Here is a 27666-nt window from a genome sequence, read left to right on the forward strand (position 1 = left end):
TTTCTTTACAAATAAATACTTTTTCCTACATGTAACGATACATAATGTTCATCATATAATTTAAGTCCAATTGGAAAAACCGAACCCTGATCTTTAACTGTTAATGTTAAGATTCATATGTAGAAATGTGATTTATGATTATCTTAACCGCAATGAAACTAATCTTTTTGTTTAAAATGGTACAATTAACAAAAAAGTTAAATGGTACAATGTTTAAAAAGTATAACATAAATGATAAAGGTACATGGAGGACGAGTAATTGAACTTTCATACAGCTGATTAAACTGATTAAACCTACAAAACCATATAAATAACAACTACATAAAATTTGAATAAATTTACCACAAATTTATCAAAATAAGAATTAAACAATGATCTAGTATCATTTATTATATTTATACCCATTCATATTAAGATAAATATAATAATATGTGATTAAACACATTCTTAAGTCCACTATAATTATGGTAATAATACGAGTCTATATACAAGGCTAAGTTTACTAAACAGTAAAAGAAACTTTAGCTAGTTAATACAGACAGAAATACCGTTAAAACATTGATCTGTTATATATACAGTGTAATACGTGCGCGCTCTCACACACACACACACCCGCACAATGTATATATATATATATAAAATACACTTGAAAATTGTTTAAATCATTTTTAAAAATTATGAACAACACAATATACCACTACAAACAATATTCAACAAAACACATTATAATGAGCCATTTCTACCAATTAATGTTTTTACATATTTAAATCACTTTAATACTTCCTTTATATTAATGATTGTCATTACATGTTAAAGAATATACGTAGATTTTTTTGACTTCAACAAAGATTATACCTTGAATTCTTGAAATTTTATATGATTCACTGCTGCATTTTTGTTACTATGTGGAAACAGAAATATTTAATTTACTTTTAAGTACAGTCTTTTTATATAATTACTAGAAAAGCTTGTAATTATTTATGTATGATTACAGAACAACCATTGCATCAATTAATCTTGTGAAAACTGTACACAATACCACTGCAGCACAAGCACAAGTCTGCAGCTCAGATGAAAAGAAACCAAATGGTGTTACAGTCCCAGTAACAATAGTGAAGTCGATTCCAGCGCATGAAAACAATAAAGAAAATAGTAAACCTGATCCAAAGGATAATACAAAAGCAAATGTTGATGAAGATGACAACACGACTCAGATAATTCCATGGAGAGCACAATTGAGAAAAACCAATAGCAAACTAAATTTACTTGAATGAGTTAAGGATTGCTTTGTGCCAATTGAAATATATAGCAAATAATGTGCCTGTGAGTAAAATCAAAGAATAATGTGACTCAAAAACAGGAATATTCTATTTTTAAGAATAAAGTATTTTTAAGATTAATAGTCAAAAGTATTATAATTATTACTGTTATTATTATTTGATATTATATATTATAGTTTATTTATTATATTACTTTTAATATGCATTACTTTTTTATAATTACAAACTATAATTTTAGTTATGACATGTAAATTTATAAATATATACAATACTGCATAGTGTATAATAGTATATTATTAAGAATAAGCAATTACACCCCCCTGTAAGCAGCTTAAATAACTCAAGTTCTAAAGATCAATGTTAAGGTATCAAAAGAATAAATATGACAGCAAATTTTTGTGTTTTGTGTACAGAACATGAGAGAAATCTGCAAAAGTGTACAAATCTATGCGTATGCTGCTCAGATAAATTTGTCACAATGTATATCAAAGAGATTTACAAATAAAGACAAGACTGAATTCACCACTTTAACAACTGAAAAGGAGAATGAAAAGTTTTATTCCACTTAAAGACAAGACTGAATTCACCACTTTAACAACTGAAAAGGAGAATGAAAAGTTTTATTCCACTTGTAACAAAACATAATTTATTTTCTAAATAACTGTAACATAATTTTTTAGTAACATAATTGTAATTATGATTACTACACTTAAATCAACATTTTGCACAAACATAACTTTTTTCATTTTTCATGAAACTGACTTAATGAACAGTAAGCTTAATTACAAGAGAAATACATAAGTAAGAACTGCTCAAATAAAAATAAAAATACTCAAAACACACACACATTATTATTACTATTACTATTATTAAAACTGTGTAATTAAAAGAATGTATAAGTAATTTAACTGAATAAAACAATAAAATTTTCAAAAACTGTTTTCTATGTTCCATTCATCAATTGTTTGATTTTAATGTAATTTTATTTTTACCAATAACATTTAGTTTTTTAATATAATCTGGAAAAGGAGGTCTTATAGCTCCTTTCCAAGCTAAATATTTAATTAATTGGCCAACATTTTGGGATTTTATTCTCATAGCCGTATTGAAGTCTTTTTCAAGGAACTCTTCATAATCTCCTTTGAACTCACAAGAACTCTGAAACAGAATATAAAAAAAGCTTTCAGATAAATGCAATATTATTGCTTTTAATGTAAATGAAATGGCTATCATAATAAATAAAATGAATAGTTAACATGTAAAACATCAAAATATACCATGTTAAATGTTAATAACATTTATTCACCAGGTCTTCATTCTTCATAACTTTATTCAGATTTGCCATATAGAAAAAGCAATAAATAACCAACCACTGTAGCTACTGTCTACTGCAAAATTTCCAAATTATGAAACTGTATAAATGGTTAGGAGGTAGGCAGGTGCAGATGGTCGCCCTCTGTTTGTTGATGACCACATTTCAGTAGCTTTCTAGCTTACAAGGTTTGGAGTGTGGTTTTGCCCGGTGCAAAATTTTTAAAACAACTTACTGATCTATTACCACAACATTGGTGATGCAATAATGTCATTCCTATTGTTAACACAATTCAGTCCTGGGTTAGGCAGTTATATGAAACTGGTGGCACACTAAGAAGAGGTACATATGGCTGATGTCAATCAGAGCAGTGAATGAGCAGCTTTCTTCAGTAGCAATGAGGCATATTTTCACCTCAATGGAGCTGTAAATAAGAAAATTACTGGCCTGAAAATAATCCCTTAATTATTCACGAAGTCCACTGCATTTCCCTACACTAACAGTGTGGTGTGCGCCATAGTACAATTTGATGTGATAGGCTCATACTTCTTTGAGGAGGAGAGAGTAACTGTAATCATGACCACGAATTCTGAGCATGATGCTTCAATGTTGTAAAATTTTCTGCAGCCCAGAATGGAAGAGATTGTTGAAGAGGAATTGGGGGGACTAGTTGTGCACACATGCACTCTATTCAGAGCTAAGGGAACTTAATGATTATTAAATGTATGTACCGCTAATTTAAAAAATAAAAACATCTTTTCTCTATATACCCCAATACGTTTTTATAACTCCCAAACTGTAGTTTTACAGTAAACTAAAAGAATTAAAAATAGTTGCATAATTATGTCTTCATATTTTGGGAAAGATGAAATAAAAATATTCACAAAGAGCATTACTTAAAAAATCCATAAAAATTCATTTTTCAGACTAAACTTCACCAATTTTTATCATAATTTTACTTTATTATTTATTTTTGGTGCTGAAAAAAAATTTAAGGGGAGAAATAAATACAGTGTTAAATTTACTTTATCCTGCAGTTTCTATTAAACTAATAATGTTAAAATTGCTATTTGGTTATTCATATATACATAACCTATGATAGTCACATATACATAGACACTATTTAAAGAATAAAATCCTTGTGTTTTCATAATTTTTTTAAAAATAAACATTCTCTTTGTACGATAGTAAATTTTTGTCTGGGGTGGGTTTCATATATTATGGACAGAATTTTTGCCAAAAATTTATGTCTGTACACTTGACATGACCTGCAATTTTCATTCTGCAATAAGTTTTGGTTGCGTTTGTGCAATTAAATAAAGCACAGGGTTCTCTTACATTCTTTTTCTACATGAAAACAATGAGATATCAAGTGTTGTCGATCATTTACCAAGCTTTTAAGAAATAATCTTCAATTTTAAATGAGTTTAAATTAATTGACAGCGATAATGTCTCCACTCATTAACATGTTCGTTAGTCAAGAGTTTCCTACAGCCATAAACTTACATAAATAGTAGGTTGTAAATTCATCTGAATGTTGTTTGTCTCATGGTGCTTTATATTTATTATAGGTCTATGATTAAAAAACTTGTAGATAAATTAAATTAATTTAATAAATCTACAGACATGTAATTGAAAATTTCTGCATTTTAGTGGTATATTTCAATGTTATTTTTCTTCAAATTCTTGATTGGTTAGGTCAAGATATGGAAAAGAGGGCCTTCTGTAAATGTGAGAAAAGAAAAATCTGTAAATTTATGCTTAATCTCTGTTCCAGTAAACTGTTTAAAAATACCCCTTATCCTTTTATTCCCATACAGGCCTCTCTTAGTAGTTTATTTTACCACTAGTGCTTAATCATGTTAACCAAATTAAAAGCCTTAAAAAGTCAATAAATACTCCACACAAACATTTTTCTTTAAATCATAACAGAATTGAAGACAGCTGCATCAAATATAAATAAATTGTACAAGAAAGAGCAGCCACGTCTACCTAACCTCAGGAAGAAAATTGTTAGCTTCTATCAGGGACATTAGTCTTAAGGAAACCAGAAAATAAATAGCTGTCACAGAAAGGAGAAATTCCCTGTAATTTTTGGAAAAATTGGGTTAATAAGTAAATAATATCAATAGATATCTTAACACTAGATTAACATGTATTCAATGCTACATAAAAAATGTTTAGTAAATAATGCTCCCATCCTAGTAATAACTGCTTTCATACTTTATGTGAAATGCCATTTAAGCATACCAACTTATTATTTATATTTATTACTTTGCAGTTCATTCAAGGAAAAATCATACCTAAATATTGATCAATAGCAATAAAAAATAATTTCAGGAAAAATATTCAACTTGCAAAACAAGGATAGAATACTGTTACATAGTCATAAATTAATTTTCATTAAATTACTTTCACAATTTTTACAAATTACTTTCCTGGTCGTAGTGATTTATGCTACTATAGCAATAACAGGAAAGTATATATAGATCAGATTTTTTTAAAGTTTTGTGCCTAAAGGAAATTTGTCAAAAAAGTAATTTTAATTGTTAATAAATTAACAAAAAATAAATTAATAAATTTTTAATCTGCAAACAACATTTATCTCAATGCTTCCAATTCAAAAATATCTATTTTTGTCATGATGGATGTTTGTGTATGTATGTTGGCCTCTATTTGGTCTTATAACTCTGGATCCGATTTTACAGAGACAAACTTTATAGACAGGTGTACTACACCTATCTACAAAAGTTAAATTTGTTAACAGTGGACTGTCATAATGCCTCGAAATTGCATAAATGATGTGAATGCCTTTTGTTATGTGTGTGGAGTTTACCAAAAAATCAAATATACCTTTGGAGGGAAAGATTTTTTTACATTTTTGCAAAAAATGGTGGGTGGTTTTGATCAAAATAAAATTTCAAATTATTACTGGGACATTTCACCAAAAATCTTTCTTACAAAGTTTGAATTTTTTTTATAAAGATCATAAATTTCCAAACAATTTGTTATGTTCATCCTCTGTCCAAAAAATGGCAAATATATATATATATATCACCCATTCTACTCCAATGGTCTGTGGTAATCTTGTAAGTTACCCACTGCATTTCAAATGTAAAAATCCTAAATTTTATGGTCCTTGCGCTATTGTGTCTTAACAAAAATTAGGCAAAAGTTTTCACTTCCTTCCTAAAATATTACAACTTTATTTAGAATTATGGCTGTATTTTTGTACTTTTTAAACAATTTTAAAAAGTTCCTTTTTTAAATTTATTACATCACCTTGAGATAGTTTCTTAAAAATTAATTTTACCAGATTGCATCCCCTCAAGTATGGGACCCCCAAAATGAAAAAAAAAACTTTTCACATTTTAAAATTTTTAATACTCTAAACTTATTTTGTTAAGCAATAAAATAACTATAATAATTTCATCTCCCTCTATGAATCATGAGACCTTGCTGATGATGAGGGGGCTTGAGTGCTCAGCGATACAGAGTAGCTGGACCGAAGGTGTAACCATATCAGAGAGGTATCTGTTGAGAGCCAGGCTAAGAAATGATTCCTGAAAGAAGACAGCAGCTCTTTCAGTAGTTGTTAAGAGTGTAGATCAGGAGGACTTAAACGACCATATCAACACCACTCAATCTTCTGAGTACTATGCAACTGAAAGCAATGGAAAACTATAGCTGTTTTTCCCCAAGAAAATGTAGCTCTCTGCATTTTCATGCAACAGAGATGGAGGCAACTTCCTTGGTAAAATATTCCAGAGGTAAACTAGTCCCCCATTCGGATCTCCAGGTAGGGACTACTAAGGAAGGAGACACCAGAAAATTAAAAAATAACATTCTATGAGCGTGGATTGTTAGAAGTCTAAAAAAAGTTGGTAGGTTAGAAAATTTAAAGAGGAAAATGGATAGGTTAAATGTAGATGTAGTAGGAATTGGTGAGGTTTGGTGGGAAGAGGAGAACATCTTTTGGTCAGGTGATTTTAGATTTGATAATTAACTCAGCTTTAATGGCAGGGAGGAGTAGATTTCCTAATGAATAAGAAGATAGAGAGTATAGTATTTCTAAATGCATAGCAATACAATCATTGTAATAAGGATAAAATCAAAACCTAAGCAAACAATGATTGTTAATGTCTATATGCCTACAATCCCCCATGATGACAATGAGGTAGTGTGTACAAAAAAAATTGATAAAGCAATTAAACACATAAAAGGGGATGAAAATTTAATGATAGTTGGAGATTTGAGTGCAAGCACTGGAAAAGGCAAGGGAGGAAATATTGTAAGTGAATACAGGCTGGGCAAAAGGAATGAAAAAGAAAGGACTGACTTATTGAGTTTTGTATTAAGTATAACACTCAACAAAATTTTTGTTTCCTAACATGTGATACATGATTTTAATCAGTTTTTTGATGCTGAAAACGAATATAAACTCAGAATCTTTCTATCAACCACCATTTTTGAAAAATATTTAAATTTTAATTAAATTTTTCAATGTATAGTTAGCATTTTAGCTCCTATATTGTATTTTGTTAGCTCATTTTTTATTGTTTAACTTTGTTAACAAAATTTGTAAGCTATAAATAAACAATAGTTGTCAAAAAATTAAATCATATCATAGTCACATATTATGACATATGTAATACTGACGACAGCCTTAATGGACAACATTAATCATGTCTATGCAGGTCAAAACATGTAGCTGAAAACACAGCTATGTTGTTTGTATTAAGCACTGGATTTAGGAATGAATTAATTTTGTTCAGTCTTATTGCTGTCTTAAGTTTGTTAACAGTGCACTGTCAAATGCCTTGAAATTGCATAAATGATGTGAATGCTTTTTGTTATGTATGTGGAGTTTACCATAAAATCAAATACAGCAAACATTACACCTTTAATTAAAAATGGCGTATCATTTATACTTTCAGTGTAAAATTGGTGATCAGGATAAGACATTATGATTACTGTTGGACATTAATTCATTGTTGTGCCTGAGGCTATTTATAAAAAAAACCATCAGCAAAATCATTCTAACACAGGTATGGCCGCGCAAAATTATAAATTTTACAATTTTAACTGTATTTTCCCTTTATTTTTTTTTAAAGCACAATTTATTTAAAACTAAGGGCGACAGAAAAATTGCATTTACAGATCTGTATTGTATACAAAAAAGCAATTCAAGAAATGGTGTCATACTTAGAGAAACATTAAATTTTTTTTATCTATCACTGTAATTTAGAAATTGCCAACACCCAGTTTAAAATTCATAATAGAAGAATACACACATGGAAAAAGCAAGGTGTAGTGCAAGGTATCAGATACACATTATATCAAAGTTAAACAAAAATTTAGAAATCAACTGCAAAGCTTATTCTGGAGCAGACATTGATAGCAACCATAATTTAGTGATAACGAGATGAGATTGGGGTTTAAAAACCTGAAGAAAAGGTGTCAGATGAATTTGTGAAATTTAGAGAAGCTTGAGGATATATAAGATTTTTGAGGAGGACATTGCAAGAGGTTGAGGTAAACAAGGTAAGGTAGAAAATACAGAAAAAGAATGGGAGAATATTAAAAAGGAAATTCTTAAATCGCAGAAAAGAACTTAGGCAGACCAAAGAGAACTGGCAGAAAACCTTTTGGAGCTGATGGATGAATGTAGAAAGTATAAGAATGCTAGTAATGAAGAAGGTAATCGGACCTATCGAAAATCAAGAAATACTATAAACAGGAAGAGTAAATTAGTGAAAGAAGAGTGGATTAAAGAAAAGTGTTCAAGTGGAAAGAAAAATTATCATTGATAAAATATACAGAACATTAAGGAAAGTTAAGGAGAATGTTGGTAGTACATAAATTAAATTCTAATAATGTGTTAAAGATGGTACTTCGCAAGAACTACCATATGAAAATAAACAAGAACAAAGCAAAAGTAATGAAATGTAATAGAAATAATGTAGATGGACCACTGAATATAAAAACAGGAAGAGAAAAGATTACAGAGGTGAAAGGATTTTGTTATTTGGGAAGTAGAATTACTATAGATGGACGAAGCAGGAGCGATATAAAATGCCGTAGCACGAGCCTTCAGTCAAAAATATAATTTGTTTACATCAAAAATTAATTTAAACGTCAGGAAAACATTTTTGAAAGTATATGTTTGGAGTGTAGCTTTATATGGAAGTGGAACCTAGACGATCAGAGTACCTGAGAAGAAAAGATTAGAAACTTTTGAAATGTGGTCTATAGGAGAATATTCAAAATCAGATGGGTGGATAAAGTGACAAATGAAGATGTGTTGCAGCAAATTGATGACGAGAAGCAATTGGAAAAATATAGTTAAAAGACTTATAGACCATATATTAAGGCATCCTGGAATAGTCACTAATATTGGAGGCAGATGTAGATGGGAAAAATTGTGCAGGTAGGCAATGTTTGGAAGAAGTAAAACAAATTGTTAGGGATGTAGGATGTAAGGGATATACCGAAATGAAACAACTGGCATTAGATAGGGAATCTTGGAAAGCTGCATCAAACGTAAAATGACTGAAGACAAATAAATAATAATTTAATATTCCTCCCCTTATGGGAGCTACCAAATTTCTTTTAAATTTTAATTTATTTAAAATAAATTTTATTAAGTATTTTAATCATTAAAAAAAGAAGCCCGCTTTCAGGTTATTATTTTCCCCCAGCTATTTCATGTTAAGGGAGAATTCTTTCAGATTTTAAAATTCCAAAGATAACATTAATTTCATTCACATGAAACTTTTTAGACGTTTTAATTTGTGCCCTACATTTGTTCCTAAATGTTATATAATCAGAAAAAGTTTCTGGTGAATATTTCCATTTCTTGCACATCTTTAAAGGTGGACAATTTAAATCAAACATTTATCATTACTTTTAGCATATCAAAATGCAGAATTCTTTTGTTTCATAATACTGAGCTACTATTAGTATATATGAGGTCTGTATATAAAGTACTGAGATTGTTCAGAAAAACTTTTTATTTACAATCCAATTATACATGGACTCTTATCACCTTCAAAATAGTTCCTTTGGGAATTCATACAACGCTTCAAATGGTTTTCCCACTCTTCATAGCAGTGTTGGAATTCAGAAACTGGAATATTCTTCAAATGACTGATTCCTTTTATTTTTTAATTTTCTACGGTTCCAAAATGGTGTCCTTTGAGGTGTTTTAAGAAATTCAAGAACAGGAAAAAGTTCCAGGGCCTCAAGTTAGGTGAATAAGGTAATTGAGGAATAACAGGAATGTTTTTCTTTGCCAAAAATTCAATTGAGAGTGCAGTGTGACAAGGTGGATTGTCATGATGCAGCATCCAGTTGTCTTTGATGGCTAGTCTCATGTGGGCAACTATTTTCTGCAGTCTTTCTCGGTAAACATAATGATTTACAGTCTGTCCTGTAGGCAAACACGATTTATGGTTAATGCCATTACTATTGAAGAAACAAATTAGCATGGTTTTGATTTTTGATTTGCTAATTTTTGCTTTTTTGGGGTGTGGTGAGTTTGAAGTGTACCACTCCTTGCTCTGACTTTTCATTTCTGGGTCATACTCAAATATCTACGATTCATCACCAGTAATAACATTTTTTAGAAAATCAGGATCAGTTTAAATTCGCCCTAGGAGATTGCAGCACATTTCCACCCTGTTGTTTTTCTGTTTCAACAGTGAGGTTGTTTGCTTCCAATTTTGCACAAATGTTTTTCATGTCCAATTCATTTGTCAAAATTTGATGGACTGTGGTGTGGTTCAAATTCAATTGCTCTGCAATCATTCTGACAGTTAATCACCAATCGTACCATATCAAGTCTCTAATTCTCTCAATATTGTCATCACTTTTTGACATTAATGGTCTTCCAGAGCATGGATCGTCCACAAATGATTCCCAGCAATCTGAAAATGCTTTAAACCACCTAAAAACTTAGGCTCAGAGAGAGCATCATCTCCATATGCCCTTTTCAATTTTTAAAAAGTTTCACTAGCATTCTCACCAAGTTTAATACAAAACTTGATTGCATAACGTTGCTCATAATTATTATCACTCTTTGTTTTAACGCATAACAAAAAATTGTTTTACGAAAAGTTTGTTTACATCTCCTGTGGCAAAAATAGACTAAAAATATTAATACCAGTACAAATCAGCTGTTCATATAACCATGTTTATTAGTAATTTTATAGTGTTGCCACTTTGGCTGCCAAAAAAAGCTTGTCTCATTACTTTATTTACAGACCCCATATATCATTGAAATATAGATCTTCATTAGGCTCAATATTATAATATGTATATATTGATACTTTTATGCATACTTGAAGGTATTACTACCTTGTTCTGGTTCCGTGAAACTGATCTAACTGTATTATTAGAATTTTTAATTGAGGTGGTTTGCTTTATTTCCTATACTAGATAAGAACAAAAATTAATTGACAAAGGTTTGTGATTATGTATGATAAAATTATTTAAGAATTTCAAATAAATAAATAAATATTTATTAAGATGTTTGAACATCAACCTATACCCAAATCAATTGTATTTTACCTCTAACAAATAATTAACATCCATAGAAAATTCAGCTCAGTTCAACCACTACAAATACTCATAACTAAAGAATTCATTGTATCCATTAGATCTTCAACCTTATTATTTTATCTAATGCCTTCCTTGGCCAGCCTAAACTACTATCTAAAAATATATCCTTTCACAAATTATCACATCCTAATCCTACAGTTAAAATCTCCAATACAATTAGTTCGCAAGTTCAATTAATGAAAATATCAATACTAAAAAAAAACTGTACACAATATTTGTACCTCAACAGTAGGATTCCAAGAAATCATTCCAACTACAATCTTTTCATAATGAAATATAATTGATATAAATAAGCAAATATTTGACTTGTTCAACAAATCAAAGATTTAAAAATTTTAGAAAAATACAATAAAAAAATACAATATCTCCACCAGCTCTCCGTATTAATTTCTCTTTAATCACACTACTAGATTAATAATCACAATTATTTCTTAAAAAATCAGATACCTACAACAATATTGATTTTCTTGAGTATAAAAATCTAATCAAAGTACAAATAAAAAAAAAACTGTTAAAAGCAGAAATATTTAGTAATAGAATAGAAAATGTTCCACTTTATACCAGTAGAATTAATAACCAGTTCTTCAGAATTCCTTTGCTGTTTAGCATTACCCATTTCATTTATGATCGTACCATCCTCTTCAGTTATTATTTCCTTAAAAGGGAACCATAGTTTTCTGCAAGAGGAAAGTTTCACTTTTCTTACTAGTTTCAAACACATCTGTTTGTCTCATTCAAATATACTCACCAGCATATAATGCTCCTGGTTCACCTTTACAAAGCTTCACTTCCAATCTTTCAAAATACTCACCAATCAATTAAACAAAACAGATGAATGATCACCCTTCCTGCCCATTACTCAATTATTTCAACTATTATTTTATTCTTCAACAGCAAATGAAACCCTTGTAGGTGCAGTATTCAAAATAATCTTGTTTAAAATTTTTCCATTTACTTGGCCAAAAAAAAATATCCAATCTATCCAAAATTAATAAATATTGAACCACATTATATTTTAATTTTTATACAATAACATGAATCAAAAACTTTTTATTAAATTGAAAACTTACAGAATACCTTAGCAGCCTAATTTTATTCAACATTTAAAAGTTGTTTATAAAACACAGCAATTTCCAAAGCAAACATAACACAACCTATTCATTCAGCACTAACTCAAGTTCCATTTAACCTAAATAACCACATACTTATCTTCACACCTATCCAAGTACAAAAGACAAATATGAGAAAAATGGCAGTGTCCAAATCATACAGAAAATTTTTGGTTCACAAATTTTCTTGGAATATACATCATTTTTTTCTCAATGCATACAACAAAAAACCAGGCTGGAAATTTTATAGAGACAGATAGACTGCACAATATTTTATGATGGCTGATGGCATAATGCAACATTTTTGGTACATTATCTTTGCACAATAGTTTTTATCAACCAACTTTTGCAGTGAAAGTAGAAAAGGTTTCATGAAGTCAATTTCAGCTGTAAAACGGCTGATGATACCATAGAGTTAAACACTTAATAATATTTTGCATTTTCAAGGAAAGGATGTACGGTTTATGAATTAGTTTGACAGAGCATGTTGCATCACACATAATCCTTAAAAATAATCTTTAGATATTAAAATGAGGACAAGTTTTAAAATGTTTAATTTATAATAAAATTATAACATCATTTATATAAAGGGATAGTTAAGAGTTATAACATTTATAACTAAACTTAAATTCTAAATTTAATAGGTAATATACTGTAAAGAAATTGACAGTAATAAGAAAGCTTCTTCTGGTGAACTATCTTCTGAAGATAACATCCCACTCTGCATTTCTGTATTGAATGAAGTTTTTTAAAGTCAACAAAAATTTATACATGTAAGAAGTTCTTTTGACATAGTTCAGACTACTGCTTATCAGATAACTTAAAATATTTTTCTATGGCCTAAGGAAAAATTCAATAACAAAACAATTTTTATACTTGCATCCCGTGGAACTGCAAGGGAAATACTGTATTTACTCAAGTACCTGAATAAGCCCCGAATATATTAAGCCCCTGAATAAGCCCCACACCTCGATTTTCCGGACCAAAAATAAAAAAAAAAAAATCAAGTATATACTGGAATTTTAAAGTGCAACAGATATGATAAAGAAATATGTAAATACGAAAATATTCAGAAAGTAAAGCATTTAATTCTTGTTCATTTAAATTACAATATTAATATTACGTTAATTAATTAATTACCGTAAGTACTAGTTTAGTTCAGAATCAGTAGGCCAGTAAAACGAAAAGAAAGTAACATGTTGAAAAGAATCATTTCAATACACTTTTTAATATGGGATTTTATTTTTAATTAATCACTGTCACTGATAATGTCTGCAGAAGCGTTATCGTAGTCTCCACGTCGCTCTGCCAAAGGTGATCGTCTTCACTACCCATCAAGTTCCATTAGATATTCCGCATTTTTTTAAAACTTTTCCTTACTAATTCCATGGAAATACCTTCCCAAGCAACTTTTATCCAAACACAAATCTGGTTAAAATCTGGGTGTTTGATTCTTCCTGTAGGCGTGAGAAAGAAATTTTCATCAGCCATCCATTTACTGTAATTTGTTTTAATGCAGATTTGAAAGGTTTATTAATGCAGTCATCTAGTGATTGCAATAGAGATGTCAATAGATGTCAATCCGCCTGGAATTATTACTTGGTCTGTCATACCCTTTTTTAAAATGTCTTTCACTTTATCAGTCGCATGATGGGTAGTTATCGGGGGATAACTACCCATTACTGGCATACTGGTATTTTTTTTATTAAGTAAATCTCCTGATTGCTATTGCCATATACACCTTGATCCAATCTAAAATTAAGGTTTCATCCATCCAACCTGATTCCTGTGCTCAGATAATAACTCCATTTACCTGTACGATAGGAAGAGTTTTTCTTTTAAAAACAATGTACAGAGATAATTTTGATCCATCAGAAGTAATGCAAAGCATAACACAACACCTTTGTTTTTCATTACCACCAGTGCGAATCGTAACACTTTTTTCACCTTTTTTGTTTACAGTCTTGTCAAATGGCACTTCAAAATATATGGGGGTTTGATCAGTGTTTCCTATTTGAGAAGGCAAATAGCCTTTATCTTTTCTAAGATTTATTATGTATTTGTGAAAATGTAATATTTTTTGTTCATAAGCAACTGGAAGTCGTTGAGAAATGGTCGTCTTTCATATCTAATTGACAAATCACTTCATCCAAAAAATCGTGTTATCCATCTATGGCTTGCTTTAAAATCAACTTTATTCAATGATTTAACGATTTCACGAGCATATGATTGACACATTTCTGTCGTGACAGCATAACTGCATTTCCTTTTTTCCATAACGAAGTCATACAATTTTTTTTCTATGTGTGTGTATTTTGGTTTTAAGCCATGAAAAGCCCTTTTATTACCAGTGCCTTTCACCAGAAGTTGTTTCTTCTTACGCCAGTCTTGAATGCAGCTTTCATCTACGTCAAATTTTCTTCCTGCTGCCCGATTTCCAATTTTTTCAGCCTCTTCTATTACGTGCAGTTTTTCATTTACTGTAAAAGATCATAGATGCTGTCTTTTTGTACTCATTTTAATGCCATAATTAAAATAAATCACCATATTAAACTTTACAAGATAAACTAAACAGATAAAATGCACATAACCATCCACATATACAAACAGAACAATGTTTATGGGGAATAGACAAGACGACGATGTGTAACTGATACTGTAACTGTAGTGTCATTAGAACTGGAAGCAGCCTATACAGAATGAATCAGTTTTATAAAAATATTGTAACTTCGTTCCTATCGATAATATGAACAGGATGTTAATAATTAAGGGTGTATTCTGTATAAGTGGCATCCAGTATTGATAAACAAAAGCCTAATGTAACTAACTATATTTATGGAATTGAATTTAGGTACGTCTAAGAAAACGTTTACTTTACATAAATTATCCTGGCAAAAGGCTATGTTTCAAGTAAGCCCCGCACCCTTATTTTTTCTCTCCAATTCCAAGAAAAAAAGTGCGGGGGATACTCGAAAAAATACGGTATTCTGTATTCTGCACCAATCTAATATATGCAGTTGTACACTTTTAATCAATGGGGTTGATCTGATAAAGTCAATTTATAGAAATTTTCCTTTTTTTTATGGTTTTATGCCAAAAACGAAAAATAAATAAATAAAATTTGTTTCACATCCATAAGTCAAACAAAAATAATTTATTTATTTAGCGTGTAGCACCAAGACACAACATCAATTACAGTCAAAAATTACAAACATCTAACAAATTAATATAAGATATTGATTCTGGAGTTACCACCAGGAAATCTTCAGGAGTCCCTTCATAAGCTGTACTAGGGCAAACTTCTGTGATGTGTTTAACAGAGTGATTTTCACCATACTCGCAAAGGGGTGTCGGTGTTGTTTTGACTATTTTTTGCAACAGTTTGAAAATATAAATGCAGGTAATGATTTGCAGCTGTATGATGTATGGGGCACCAAACAATAAATATTGTTAAAAATGCCACAGTAGGCAAAATATTTAACGAGTCTATATTTTTGAGGTAGTTAGTCAGAAAAGCAGCAGGGATAATAAGAAAAAATAGGATTAATGGATTAAAAATAAATAATCAAAATAAGATTTCTTTTATTATTTAAGCAGGTTATGAAGGTTGAAAAAGCTAACTTTACTTAAGTCATTGGCTTAGCTGTTTTTATAAATAGTATTATGTTATCAGCTAGCAGCTTTTAGTTTAGTACAACATACCTGCTCAGAAATAGTAGTAATAAAGTAAGAAAGTGTGCAAGTTATTATAAATTATTTAAACTCATTCCTAAAATAAATATGAAGCGATTAGAATTGACATTAATGAAAAGAAAGGCAATTAAATGGTTTGCTTCATTGCAGACATGAACAGCAATTTTCTCTAGCATCTTGTTTTACGAGAAGGATTGAAATTTCATCAGAAAGAGTAACACCTCATTTAACATTATTATGAAGTGAGTTAATAAACTTCAGTAATCACCAAAGGGACAATGCAGTTATGTACATTTAGTTTTTAATACAAAAAAAAAATCTTTACAAGACTAAAACTTACACCCTCAAAAAAAAAGTAATACTTTTTCAAATCTTTACATTTTATTTTTTGGAAGCCACTAGTACTAAATTTAAAACATACAAAAAACTTTCTAACCTTAATTTGCTATCAACTTCAAAAAGTCTATATTTATTTATTTACAAAATTATTTTTTTTAATTTGTAATGTGTTTTATATGTTTATTAATATAATACTGAATGTGAGCCAAGGCTCTGTGAAACAAATGACTATTTTTATTTAAACTTTTTCAAGTAATTTTCTTAATTTATGCATGAAAGTACCAACGTCATTCATTATCACTGTATAATAATTTTTCTATGGTCATTTGTCTCTTTAATTAGTGAAATTAGCTTAATTTCATAAAAATTTAGCCAAGAATTTTGTTGAAAAGTAGAGCTCTACTTTTCAAAAAAATCCCTGGCAATATTAGGCACTTGTTCTATCTTTCTGTGAGCTTTCTACTCCAGTAACAAAGAATTGATCACCTTGGGGTCCAAGTCATTCTTGTACCACATATTGACCAGATCGTTGTTGCCAAACATGGTGCTACATAAAAACTCTTTTAAGAAAACCAAATAAAAAAACAACCTGATAATGCGAGATCAGAAGTGTATGGTGGATGTGGTAACACACCCCAACTCAACTTCTGAGTAGCTTACTGCTTCTTTTGAGCAGTATGAAGGCAGCATTATCATGCAGAAGAATTACGCTTTTAAGAGAGAAGCAGAACATTTCCTCCTTAATGCAGGTTTCACTTTATTTTCTAACATGCCACAATAGTACTCACTGTTGATTGTACATTCTTCTTCCAAGTAATTGCAAAAAATTGGTCCTTTATAGTCTGAAAAACACTAGTAGCATCACTATACCAGTTGACATATAGATTTTGATTTTTCCTGGCAAGTGAACTCACCTGTTGGCATTCCATACTCTTAAAATGATGATTCCTAATTTCATCACATGTCATTATACATGCTAAAAAAGCATTCAATAGCTTATGTTCAAAATTGTCAAAATTAAGTAAGAAATGTTTCCTCAACTTTTATCCCAATAAATCTGAATCAGAATATGTAAACTTTTATAATTTTTGGTTTAGAAATTTATCCTTCAAACTTTCAATTGTTCTGAATTGCATCTTAGCCTTATATATATATCTGTGTGTGTGTGTGTGTGTGTGTGTGTGTGTGTGTGTGTGTGTGTGTGTGTGTATACACGTGCACATATGCAGACTGAATCAGAAGTAAAAGGAATTTATTCTACAACTTGAAATAAGTAATTAAGTTCATACAAACATATGTCCAAAAATGCTTGGTTATAGCTACAGCTAGAGAAAACTTTTCCTGGCTTTCAATGAAATGAGATCACACTGAAATTTTTAAGACATTATTAAGGGACAAACTTCATAGTTTCTTTTGTTTCTTGACGTGAAAAATCCAATGAAGCAGGTCCGAGAACTGTTATCTCCTGTAGTTTTCATGATAGCCAACATACAACTAAAAAGTTCAGTGATGAAAACACTTTTTTTGCGTTTGAAGTACAATAACTTTGTTAAATGACTAACAAATGCATAGATTATATTATCAAAACTTGTAGAGAACAAATTTTACTTATCGTTACTTATTTCACGCTCTGGAATCAGTTTGTAAATTGTAAATTATTTCTCTTTCCTCCTGAATCACTCTCTCCCCCCTCACTCTGCATCTACACACACACACACACACACACACACACACACACACACACACACACACACACACACACAGAGAGAGAGAGAGAGAGAGAGAGAGAGAGAGAGAGAGAGAGAGAGAGACAGAGAGAGAGAGAGAGAGAGAGAGAGAGAGAGAGAGAGAGAGAGAGAGAGAGAGAGAGAGAAAGAGAAAGAGAGAGAGAGAGAGAGAGAGAGATTAATTAAACAGTCTTAAATTTAATTCTCAATTAGTCAGTCTCAATTTGTAACATTAAAATTTTATTTCATAAGAAACATTTAAGAAAGTCATTTTTATTTCTCATGTTATCAATATCAACACTTGATCTTCAAAGTAACATTTTCCAAAGTTTATATTCATTGTTGATTTTGTGAAAAGTAGCTAACAGATATTAAAATGTAACTCTATTAGTGTTACTTTTTGATAAAGTTTTGCATTTTTTTTTTTATTAGTAAGCTTAAAAAAGTTAAAATTAAAAAGTACAAAAATAAAATGGTAAAAGATTAAAGAACATTATAAAAACATATTTAAGTTAGTTAAAAAAACCATACCCTATGAGAAAAAGCACTTATGTAAAAAAAAAAAAAAAAACATTTTTTTTTTAATTCAAGAAAGAGTAAAAGTACTATTTTTATTTGGAGAAATAAAAACATATAAAGGAACATCTAATGCATTAAAGTGCAGCATTCTACCTAATCATACAATTTCCAGGATCACAACCACAAATTAATAGAAAAATTTTAATGTGCTGGTAGATGATTTTGATTGGAGGGTTGAATTTGGTGAAATTCAGAGATTAAGCAAGAACTATTTCTTGCTTCAAGATATTCTCCACTGAAGAAACCTCATTTATTTTATATTGGGATGTTAAAAGACATAGTAGGTACTGGTCCAAAAAAACCACACTAGCATTATGAAAGTCATACTCAGAATCTTAGAGTGGTTAAATGTATGGGCCGGAATAATAGGTGACACTTCTTGGATATTTGTCACCATTAATGGTAACTTAGACTGTGATGTGTTCAGTACTTTGCTGAAGAAGCAGATAATTCCAGAACTCAACAATTTGATTGAGATTGCTTGTAGACCAAACGGATAATCTAGACCAAACGGATAAAGAGAAGATGTGTTTTCCAGTTAGATGGTGCTCCTCCACACTATGCTCACAATGTGAGAAATGCATTGAACCAGCAGTTTCCAAACCATTCAATAGGTCAATGTGGTAGTACTGAATGACCAGCCAAGTCACCTGATTTGAATGCCCTTGATCTTCCTGTGGAGGTATTTAAAATCAACTGTGTATAGCTCAAAGCCAACTTCTATTAAAGAATTTTAGGGAATGCATTGAGATAGAATGTAGGAGGATTTCAGAGAAACTTTTCACAATGTGAAAAGTGAAAATCTCTATTATTTTCACAATGTGAAAACCTCTACTACTGCATGGACAATCAGGGAGGGCAATTAAATATTTAATATGAGGTGATAAGCAATAAAATTTTTTAACTGAAATAATTTTATTTTTATTTTTCAATCCATGAGATTTTAGAATTGTTTTTTTAATGAAAGGTATAATTAATAATACACGAAAAAGTAATTAAATTGCAACCTGTTATTTAAGTAAATAATACTCATCAAGACTAAGTTTCATTAAAAGAAATATATGAAAAATTCTAATATTTTTTTTCAATTTTTAATTAACATAATAACATTTGTGATCGCCATTTTGGTTTAAACAGTCATAATTTCATTTTATACAGTTTTGCTTGTTTTGCAAAGACCTTTAACCCTTTGTGGGTGGAAACCCATATATGGGCGGCTACCTGTTCTTAAGCTGGAGGGTGGAAACTCATACATGGGTCTCTGAATGTGACCGGCTATTTGTTTTCATGTAGTTACATATAAATTCCAAAAGTTGGCAGGATGTTCTTTCAATCATTTTGAGATGGAATTTCTGATACAACTGATTGGGAACCATTTCACTTCAGTTATCAGATAAGTTCAATGACTGTGCATATGTAACAAGATGCATGCATTATTTTTTTCGTGTTTTTCACTGATTTTTAAGTAATTTTTTTATAAACTGTTCCTTATAAAACTTCATTTTTGGCTTGCTTCATTTGAATTCAAACAAAACTTTTGAGACAAAAATTCAGAAGGAAATGAATAAAAATATTTATATTATTATTATAATAAAAATATATTATACTATTATTATAATAAAAATATATTATAATATTCCCTGCTTAGGTGCACTACTTACTCAAAATTGCTGTTTTTATACTACCATCAACATTACTATTGTTACTATAATTATTTAGTCTTTATTATTATTTACTCTTTTACATGAAAAGAACTCAATAATATAACCAAAACATAACCAACATCACCAAAACAACATAAACAAAATCATCACCTATAGTTTGCAAATTCTAATGCGCTCAGTGAGACTTGTTCCATTTTCATGAACGTTTTTTCTCACAAGATAATTAAACAGTGTTCCTTAACCAGACTGATGGCAAAATTCAGCAAAAACATAATGAATATGTTGTTTTTATGCATGAATACATGTTTTAAGTTACTTTAAAAAGTTTTTCATGAACTTTTTTTTGAAAGTGTCTATAACCATAAACCGTCTATAACCATAAAACATTGCCGCCTGCAAAGGCGGCAATGTTTTATGGTTAAAACAAGATATCAAATGACCATATGTCCCATTTAAAATTTCTGACCCCCCCCCCCCCCCCAAGGCTGAATACTAATACTCTAAATTGGGGCATAATGAATTAGCTTCTTTTATCAGAGCACATTTCCATAGAGAAAATTGGGATACCTCAAATTAAAAAAAAAGATTAAGCGTAGCACACAACTGTAGTTCCTAGCTATCTGAAACAAACACATTGTTGCCTGAAATTTTGGATTGGGCGAATAGAATTTAGTTTTAATCATATTCTTATCATCTCATCTAATTCATTAAAATGATATATCAAATGACTATTAGTCCTCATTTAAATTTTTGAGCTGGCCTCCATCACCTGCCACCCAAAAATAAAAAAAGAATGAAATGTTTATTGAAATAGCCCCTTGGTAGAAGGAAGAATGCCGCAAACTTCATCCAGTTTTCTCAATTACAAAAGAGGTTAAAGGGGCCGTAAGTTACTTTTCAGTGGTATATACACACAGCATTTATAATACTGGGTATATGTTTTAAAATGCAACCAAGCAAAATACTTTTTAGAAAAGTTAATAAAATAATTTCAAATGAGAGGTTGGCAGCACTACCTATTGTTTTATAATCAGCCGATATAATTTTCTATTTCTTCTTTGTGAACATATAGTTATTTTTGGTTATCTGTGTTTTTTATTAGGAAGAAATGGTTTTGAACATGAAAGAAAGGATTTTATTGTGGAAAATTATTTACCAACTAAATTTTTTGTTTTGCACCAAGAAGATTTTCAATTGCAGTTCCTGGGTAAGAATGCACCAAATAAACCTTCAATTAGGTGTTTGATAAAGAAATACAGAGGGACTGGTTCTGTTTCAATCAGAGACATGGCCAGAAACATTCAGTACTTAAGTGAAACAGTAGAAGATGTTAGGGTAAGCTTTTTAAACCCAACTAACAAATCAAATTTGAGGAAATCAGATTTGAATTTGGTAAGGTGTTTTAAAATTATATATAATAGTAATCATACCAAATGGTGCTATATTCAAAAAACTAACAAATCTTTATGAAAACTTGCACAAAAAAATATATCTCTGTACAGTGCCTTTAAAGCTACCCATTTAGTTAACTAAAAACCATATCGAATTCATGAACACATAATTAAACCCAGTTGATTATGATGTTGCTAGGCTCCACAATGGTTTAATCAGTTTGTTCAGCAGAGCATTAAAGTGTTGGGTAATTTTTTACAGATGAGGCTTGGTTTCATTTGAGTGGTTACAATAATAGTCAGAATGATCTCTACTGGAGCACCAACAATCCTCACATCATCATTCATGATTTCTACATCTACAGAAAATTGGTGTATGGTGTGCAATTTCCAGGTTTAGAATAACTGGTCTCATATTCTTTGAAAATACTTTTAATTCAGACCTTTATTGAGAAACTAATTCAATTTATTGCAAACTTAGAAGTAAGTGAGAGAGATCAGTGGTTTCAACAAGATGGGGCCACACGTCACATGATAAGAGTAACAATGGACCTTTTGAGAAATTTCTTTGGTGAAAGAGTAACATCGACTGGTTTATGGCCAGCTAGGTCACATGATCTTTCTCCTGCAGTTTTTTTTTTGTTTGGGGATATCTAAAAGGTTGTGTAATCGAAAATAATCCACACACCACTGAAGAACTGAAAGTCAACATAACTCAAGAATTATGAGAAGCTGGAAAAGGTGCACTTCAAAAGGTTGCATAGAATACCCAAAAAGAGGGTAATGGCTTACATTGATGAAAATGGTGGACACTTTCAATGTTTGTTATACAAAAATTTGATCAGAATATTGTTTTCCACAAATAAATGTAATATTTATAACTAATAGCATTAAATATATCTCACTATTTTTCTTTAAATTAGGTTGCGTTTTAAAATAAACATCTGGTATAAAGTAAAGTTCCCTCCCACTATTTTTTTTAAAGGAAAAAAATTTTGGAATTTATAATTTTGTAAGTGAAATGAATTGGGAGAGGTATGATAAAAATAATTTTTAAATTCCATTTCCACCTTATACTATTTTAAACAGAGGATTATTTAAATTAAAAATAAATAAAATTGGAAAAAAAGAACTGCCCATTGCTAAAAACAAGAAATATAGTGCAGATATCATGTAAAATGACAGACATTAAATAGAAGAAAGATTGAGTGCTGTAAATAGCTCCTTGTTTGGGATGTTTTTCTTCAATATATACACAATAGGAAAACAAAGCTCCTAGTTTAGCATTCCAAAAGAGTTATATTTTGCTTTTAATTTGGTAATCACCTCTGCATCTCTTCAAATAGTATAAAAAAAAAAACCACAACAGGTATATTTTATAAATTCATTATAATAACTTACTGAAACAGATAGTTCTTCTAACATAATTGTATCCTTTCCTAAAAAATGAGTAGCATGTTTTAACCTTTCTTCATTTTCAACATAAGCCCTTGATCGATGACCACAATACTCAATAGCTGTAGAACAAAAAAAAAAGGCAATATGAGATTATTTTAAATATAACATATATATTAATCACAGCATTATTTTGGACTTGATTGGTCCAAATAAATTAATGGTGTGTGAATGTGTAGCAGCTGAAATAAAAACCTAAAATTATAAAACAAAATATTAGGACTGTATTATAAATAAATGAACTATCTAATAAAATTGCTTTTCACATCAATGACCAAATAAAGTCAACACAAATTATAAAGAGCACATATTTGCACAAGAAATGATGACTGATGAGTTAAAATAAATTCAACTTTGTTTGCAAACAAAATTGGCTACACAAAGATTTAATAGAGTAGGTATATTATAAAGACTTTACAAGCAAAAAATCATCAAAGCAACCTTAACTTAAAATAATAAAAAAAAACCCCCATTTGCAACATCTAATTCAGGATTTCTTGATTAAGTATGGAATTCCTCAGGTTCACCACACTCCTTACTCACCAGTCATGGCTTATTGTAACTTTTGGTAATTTCCAAGCTGAAGATGCTACTAAAAGGTTCCCAATTTGATAGCAAGTAGGATATCAAGTACAATGGTATAGCTAGTAGCTATTTCAAGAGAGTACTAGATAAATTATTCTCAACAATGGAAGAAACACTGAGTTAGCTGTTTAGAGCCACGACTAATTCGAAATAGACCAGAATTAGAGACCATTAGATGAGGTATTTTTTTTCCATGTCTTACGGTTAAATATTTTTTTAACAAGCCTCATACATTCTATGCCTACAGAAAATGTAAAATTATATTTATGCCTTAATACCTTAACATTGTATGAGGAAAAACAAATTACACTCTTACTACAGTTAAAAATAATTTACTAAGCAATTCTTTTTAATTCATTCATCTTTAGCTGCATTTATTAATTAATTTTTTTAAATGTTGTGCTGGATGTGTGTAATAGAGCTGTTATTCTTGTTTTTAATAAGTTTTAAGTTACACAACTGATTGACTTAATAATATAATTGGTATACTGACAATTTTACACTAAATTCCTGTTATCATCCTAAAGTAACATGGCTGCAGATGATATTCATATGGAACATTGGTAAATGAATGTTCTGTATGAATATACAGAACATTCAAATATACAGAATGTATAATAATGATTGATGTATAATAATATATTTCATACATTCCACATTTCTAAGATATTTTGAATGACAAAATATGTTTTCACAATAAAAGAGATGATCCAGACAACTAAAATCTACATAATACATAGTTTCACTAAACTTTTAATTTTAAAATGACAATTGGTTAATATTTGTTTCATAATGAAACCAGCGTTAAATCATTTTTAAAACTACAGACAGAAAGATAGATGCAATTAGCATTAAATATTGATTAAAGCCTAAAATTCTTTCCTCTCAAAACCCAGTGCAGATGAGATTTTTTATGGAGGTCAGCAAACTCAAAAAAACTACTATCAATAATAACACAGGTCAACAATGGAAAAGTTGTTAGAAAACTAATAACTGATTCTTATAGATTTTTGTGTGCTGGTTTCAGGAAAAATAGTTAAAAAATTCCATCACATACCATATTTTTACTAAATCCATTTATTCAAATATTCTCAAAATTGTTAAATTTTATTTATAACTCGTTGAATAAAAAATTAAACCTGTATTAATTTTTTTGATACTTTATTATTGATTTGGTTATATAAGATGAATACAAGTAGTGTTCATAATTTTGGTTTGATACAGTAAGATGAGTGACTAATCAGATGATGTAATATGATTAATTAGAGTGACTTCATCAGTCATTTTTGTCAAGCTATTAGCTAAGGTCATTACATTAAGCTCATGGCCTTAGTGTACCTGTACCTTCAGTTCCACAAAAAATAGAAGATATACTGAACAACTTTGAAACAGAGTTGCAGGATGATGACAGTGATAATGGTGATGTTGATTTTATTTCTGGTAGTTTTGAACCACAACTTTTTTCACAGCATGAACTGAATGACGACTTGGTCAGAGGTTTAAGTCTTCCTAAACATTCAGCAGAACGTTTAGGATCTAGATTAAAAGAAAACACTTACTGGTCCCTGGCACTTCTTTCTCATGGTAGAGATATAGAAAAAAGGCTTTCTACATAGATGGAAGATGGAAGATGGAATTTAACAATGTTCCTGGTGTAATGGAGCAGTTGAACACAAAGTATGATGTGAATGAATAGAGGCTGTTTATTAACTTGTCCAAAAGAAATCTCAAAGCTCTTATTCTTCATAATGGCAAAAAATATGCTTCAGTGCCAGTAGGACACTTCGTGTATCTGAAAGAATGCTATGAGAATTTAGAATTAGTTCTGTCTAAACTGAAAGATTACGATCATGAATGGATAATATATAGTGACCTAAAGTAATTTCTATGCTTATTGGGCAGCAGGGAGGATACACCAAATATCCCTGCTTCCTGTGTGAATGGGACCAGCCGAGATAAGAAAGAACATTGGACCAGAAAAGAATGGCTACATAGGGTATTACTAAAACCTGGGAGCAAAAATGTACAATGGAAAAGTTTGGTTGATCCACAGAAAGTCCTACCTCCACTTCACATCAAACTGGGATTGATGAAAACAATATGTGAAGACTCTTAACTAAAGAAGTAGTGTTCTAAATACAAATGCCATAAGTTTCCACAACTGTCAGAAGCCAAAGTGAATGAAGGCGTTTTCAATGGTTCAGATAATCATAAACTTTTTAAAGATGAAGCCTTTCAAACCAAAATGGAGGACATTGAAAAAGACGCATGGAAAGCATTTAAATAAGTCATAAAGAAATTCCTTGGAACAATAAGGGCCCAAATCTGGAAAACATACTAATGAAATTGCAAGACTTGGGTTGTTCGATCAGCTTGAAGGTACATTTTCTGCATTCTCATATTGATTACTTCTCCAAAAATCTTGATGCTATAAGTGAAGAACAGGGTAAAAGATTTCACCAAGATATAAAGAAAATGTAACACAGATATCTGAGGAGGTGGAATGTAAACATGATTGCAGACTACTATTGGTGCATCCATAGAAATGATCCGCAAGCTGACTACAACAGAAAATGGAGCTTGAGAAGCACTGAAAGAAAAAAAAGGGCAGTACAAGTCTTCGTAGAGGTAAGAAAATGTACAAAACCCTTATTTTAGGTTCTATAACTTTTTTATAAATAAAAGTTTTCAAAGAGGAATACATATATAATATGCCTTTTTTCCATTTTCTTTTTTTAGTATTGTGAAACATTCTTACGTATAGAAAAAACAGTGGCCATATTTGAAATCAGCGCACCACATAACATAAAAATGAGTTATCAAATAATAAACAATTTTTAAATCCCTTAATTTAGTTGACCTGTGTAATTATGTATCACTCTGTTTAGTAAAAAAAAAGACCACAGAAATGAAACTTAAATATAGGACCTAATAAAGTTTTTAAAAATTATCAATAATAATAATAATTAAAATTATTTATACCAGATTCAATGGTCACTTACGAGAAAACGGTATATCTTCTGGTTGTTTCAATTCTTCAGCTTTATTTTTTAATAATTGCTGTAATGACTGGATATTTTTCCCCGATAAACGAGAATGTTTTTTGTACTTTTCATAACCCAGCGCTTTAACAATGAACTAAAACATAACCACAAATAATGCAATAAATAAATTATGTAATTGACTTAAATGATTTTAAAATAAGAGACAAGAATTTAAATTATTTTACATTCTCTACTTTTACAATCGAATACTCAAATACATTTGAATATTCTTTTACGTTCAAATACTTTTTTGGCAAAAACAATGAGCAAGAATTAGCATTAAATTGAAGTCATACAGAGCTTGGCAACTTGGTTAGAAGGGATTGCCTAGGCAATATGCTGCCTGACGAGGTTGCCTCCTCACCTTCGGGTGCCTACAAAGCACTTTTGTGTGCTGCCTACAAGGCACTTGTGCAGCCTGGTGCTGCCGTCTCCGGGTTCTCCTGCCTGCGGCCCTGTCACGTCTACCGAAATTCGTTCGCGTCTGAAGAGGACGAAGAAGCGGGGCGCTGACGGTGTTAGACGCGACATGCTGCTGGGCGTGCCCGGTCTTAACGACTTGCTTGCCGGACTATTCAATCTACTATTGTGGTCGGGCCATTACCAGTCCGCGTGGAGCAAAATCCCGATGAAGGGGAAGCACTTGTCATCTGTCTCCGGGTTGCGTCCGATCACAGTTGGAAACTTGTTCGCTAGATTGTTTGGTGATGTCATCGAGGGCAAGCTCCGGGACAACGTCACCTTGTCGCCAGCACAGCGCGTCTTAGTGTCAGGCAATGGATGCTATATGAACGTGCACCTGATAGACAAGGCCATCCGGGTGGGAAAGGGTAGCTTGTGCGCTGCTATTCTGAACATAGTCAAGG

General features: G+C 30.6%; 2 protein-coding genes across 2 annotated transcripts in view; one reads left to right on the plus strand and one right to left on the minus strand.

Moving 5' to 3' along the window:
- f (espin protein forked) overlaps positions 1–2012 on the plus strand; it is a 200261-nt gene extending 198249 nt beyond the window's left edge. The window contains exon 13 of the mRNA XM_075382154.1: positions 995–2012. Coding sequence (XP_075238269.1) covers positions 995–1274 — 280 coding nt within the window. The 3' untranslated portion in view covers positions 1275–2012. The remainder of the gene's footprint in view (positions 1–994) is intronic.
- Positions 2013–2128: 116 nt separating this feature from the next.
- LOC142334262 (uncharacterized) overlaps positions 2129–27666 on the minus strand; it is a 62040-nt gene continuing 36502 nt past the window's right edge. Inside the window, exons 6-8 of the mRNA XM_075382155.1 lie at positions 26759–26894; positions 23118–23233; positions 2129–2438 (exon numbers count right to left, since the gene is read on the minus strand). Of these exons, the coding sequence (XP_075238270.1) occupies positions 2238–2438; positions 23118–23233; positions 26759–26894 (453 nt within the window). The 3' untranslated portion in view covers positions 2129–2237. The remainder of the gene's footprint in view (positions 2439–23117; positions 23234–26758; positions 26895–27666) is intronic.

The sequence above is a fragment of the Lycorma delicatula genome, chromosome 1, assembly GCF_047948215.1.
Source record: "Lycorma delicatula isolate Av1 chromosome 1, ASM4794821v1, whole genome shotgun sequence".
Classification (NCBI taxonomy): Eukaryota; Metazoa; Arthropoda; class Insecta; order Hemiptera; family Fulgoridae; genus Lycorma; species Lycorma delicatula.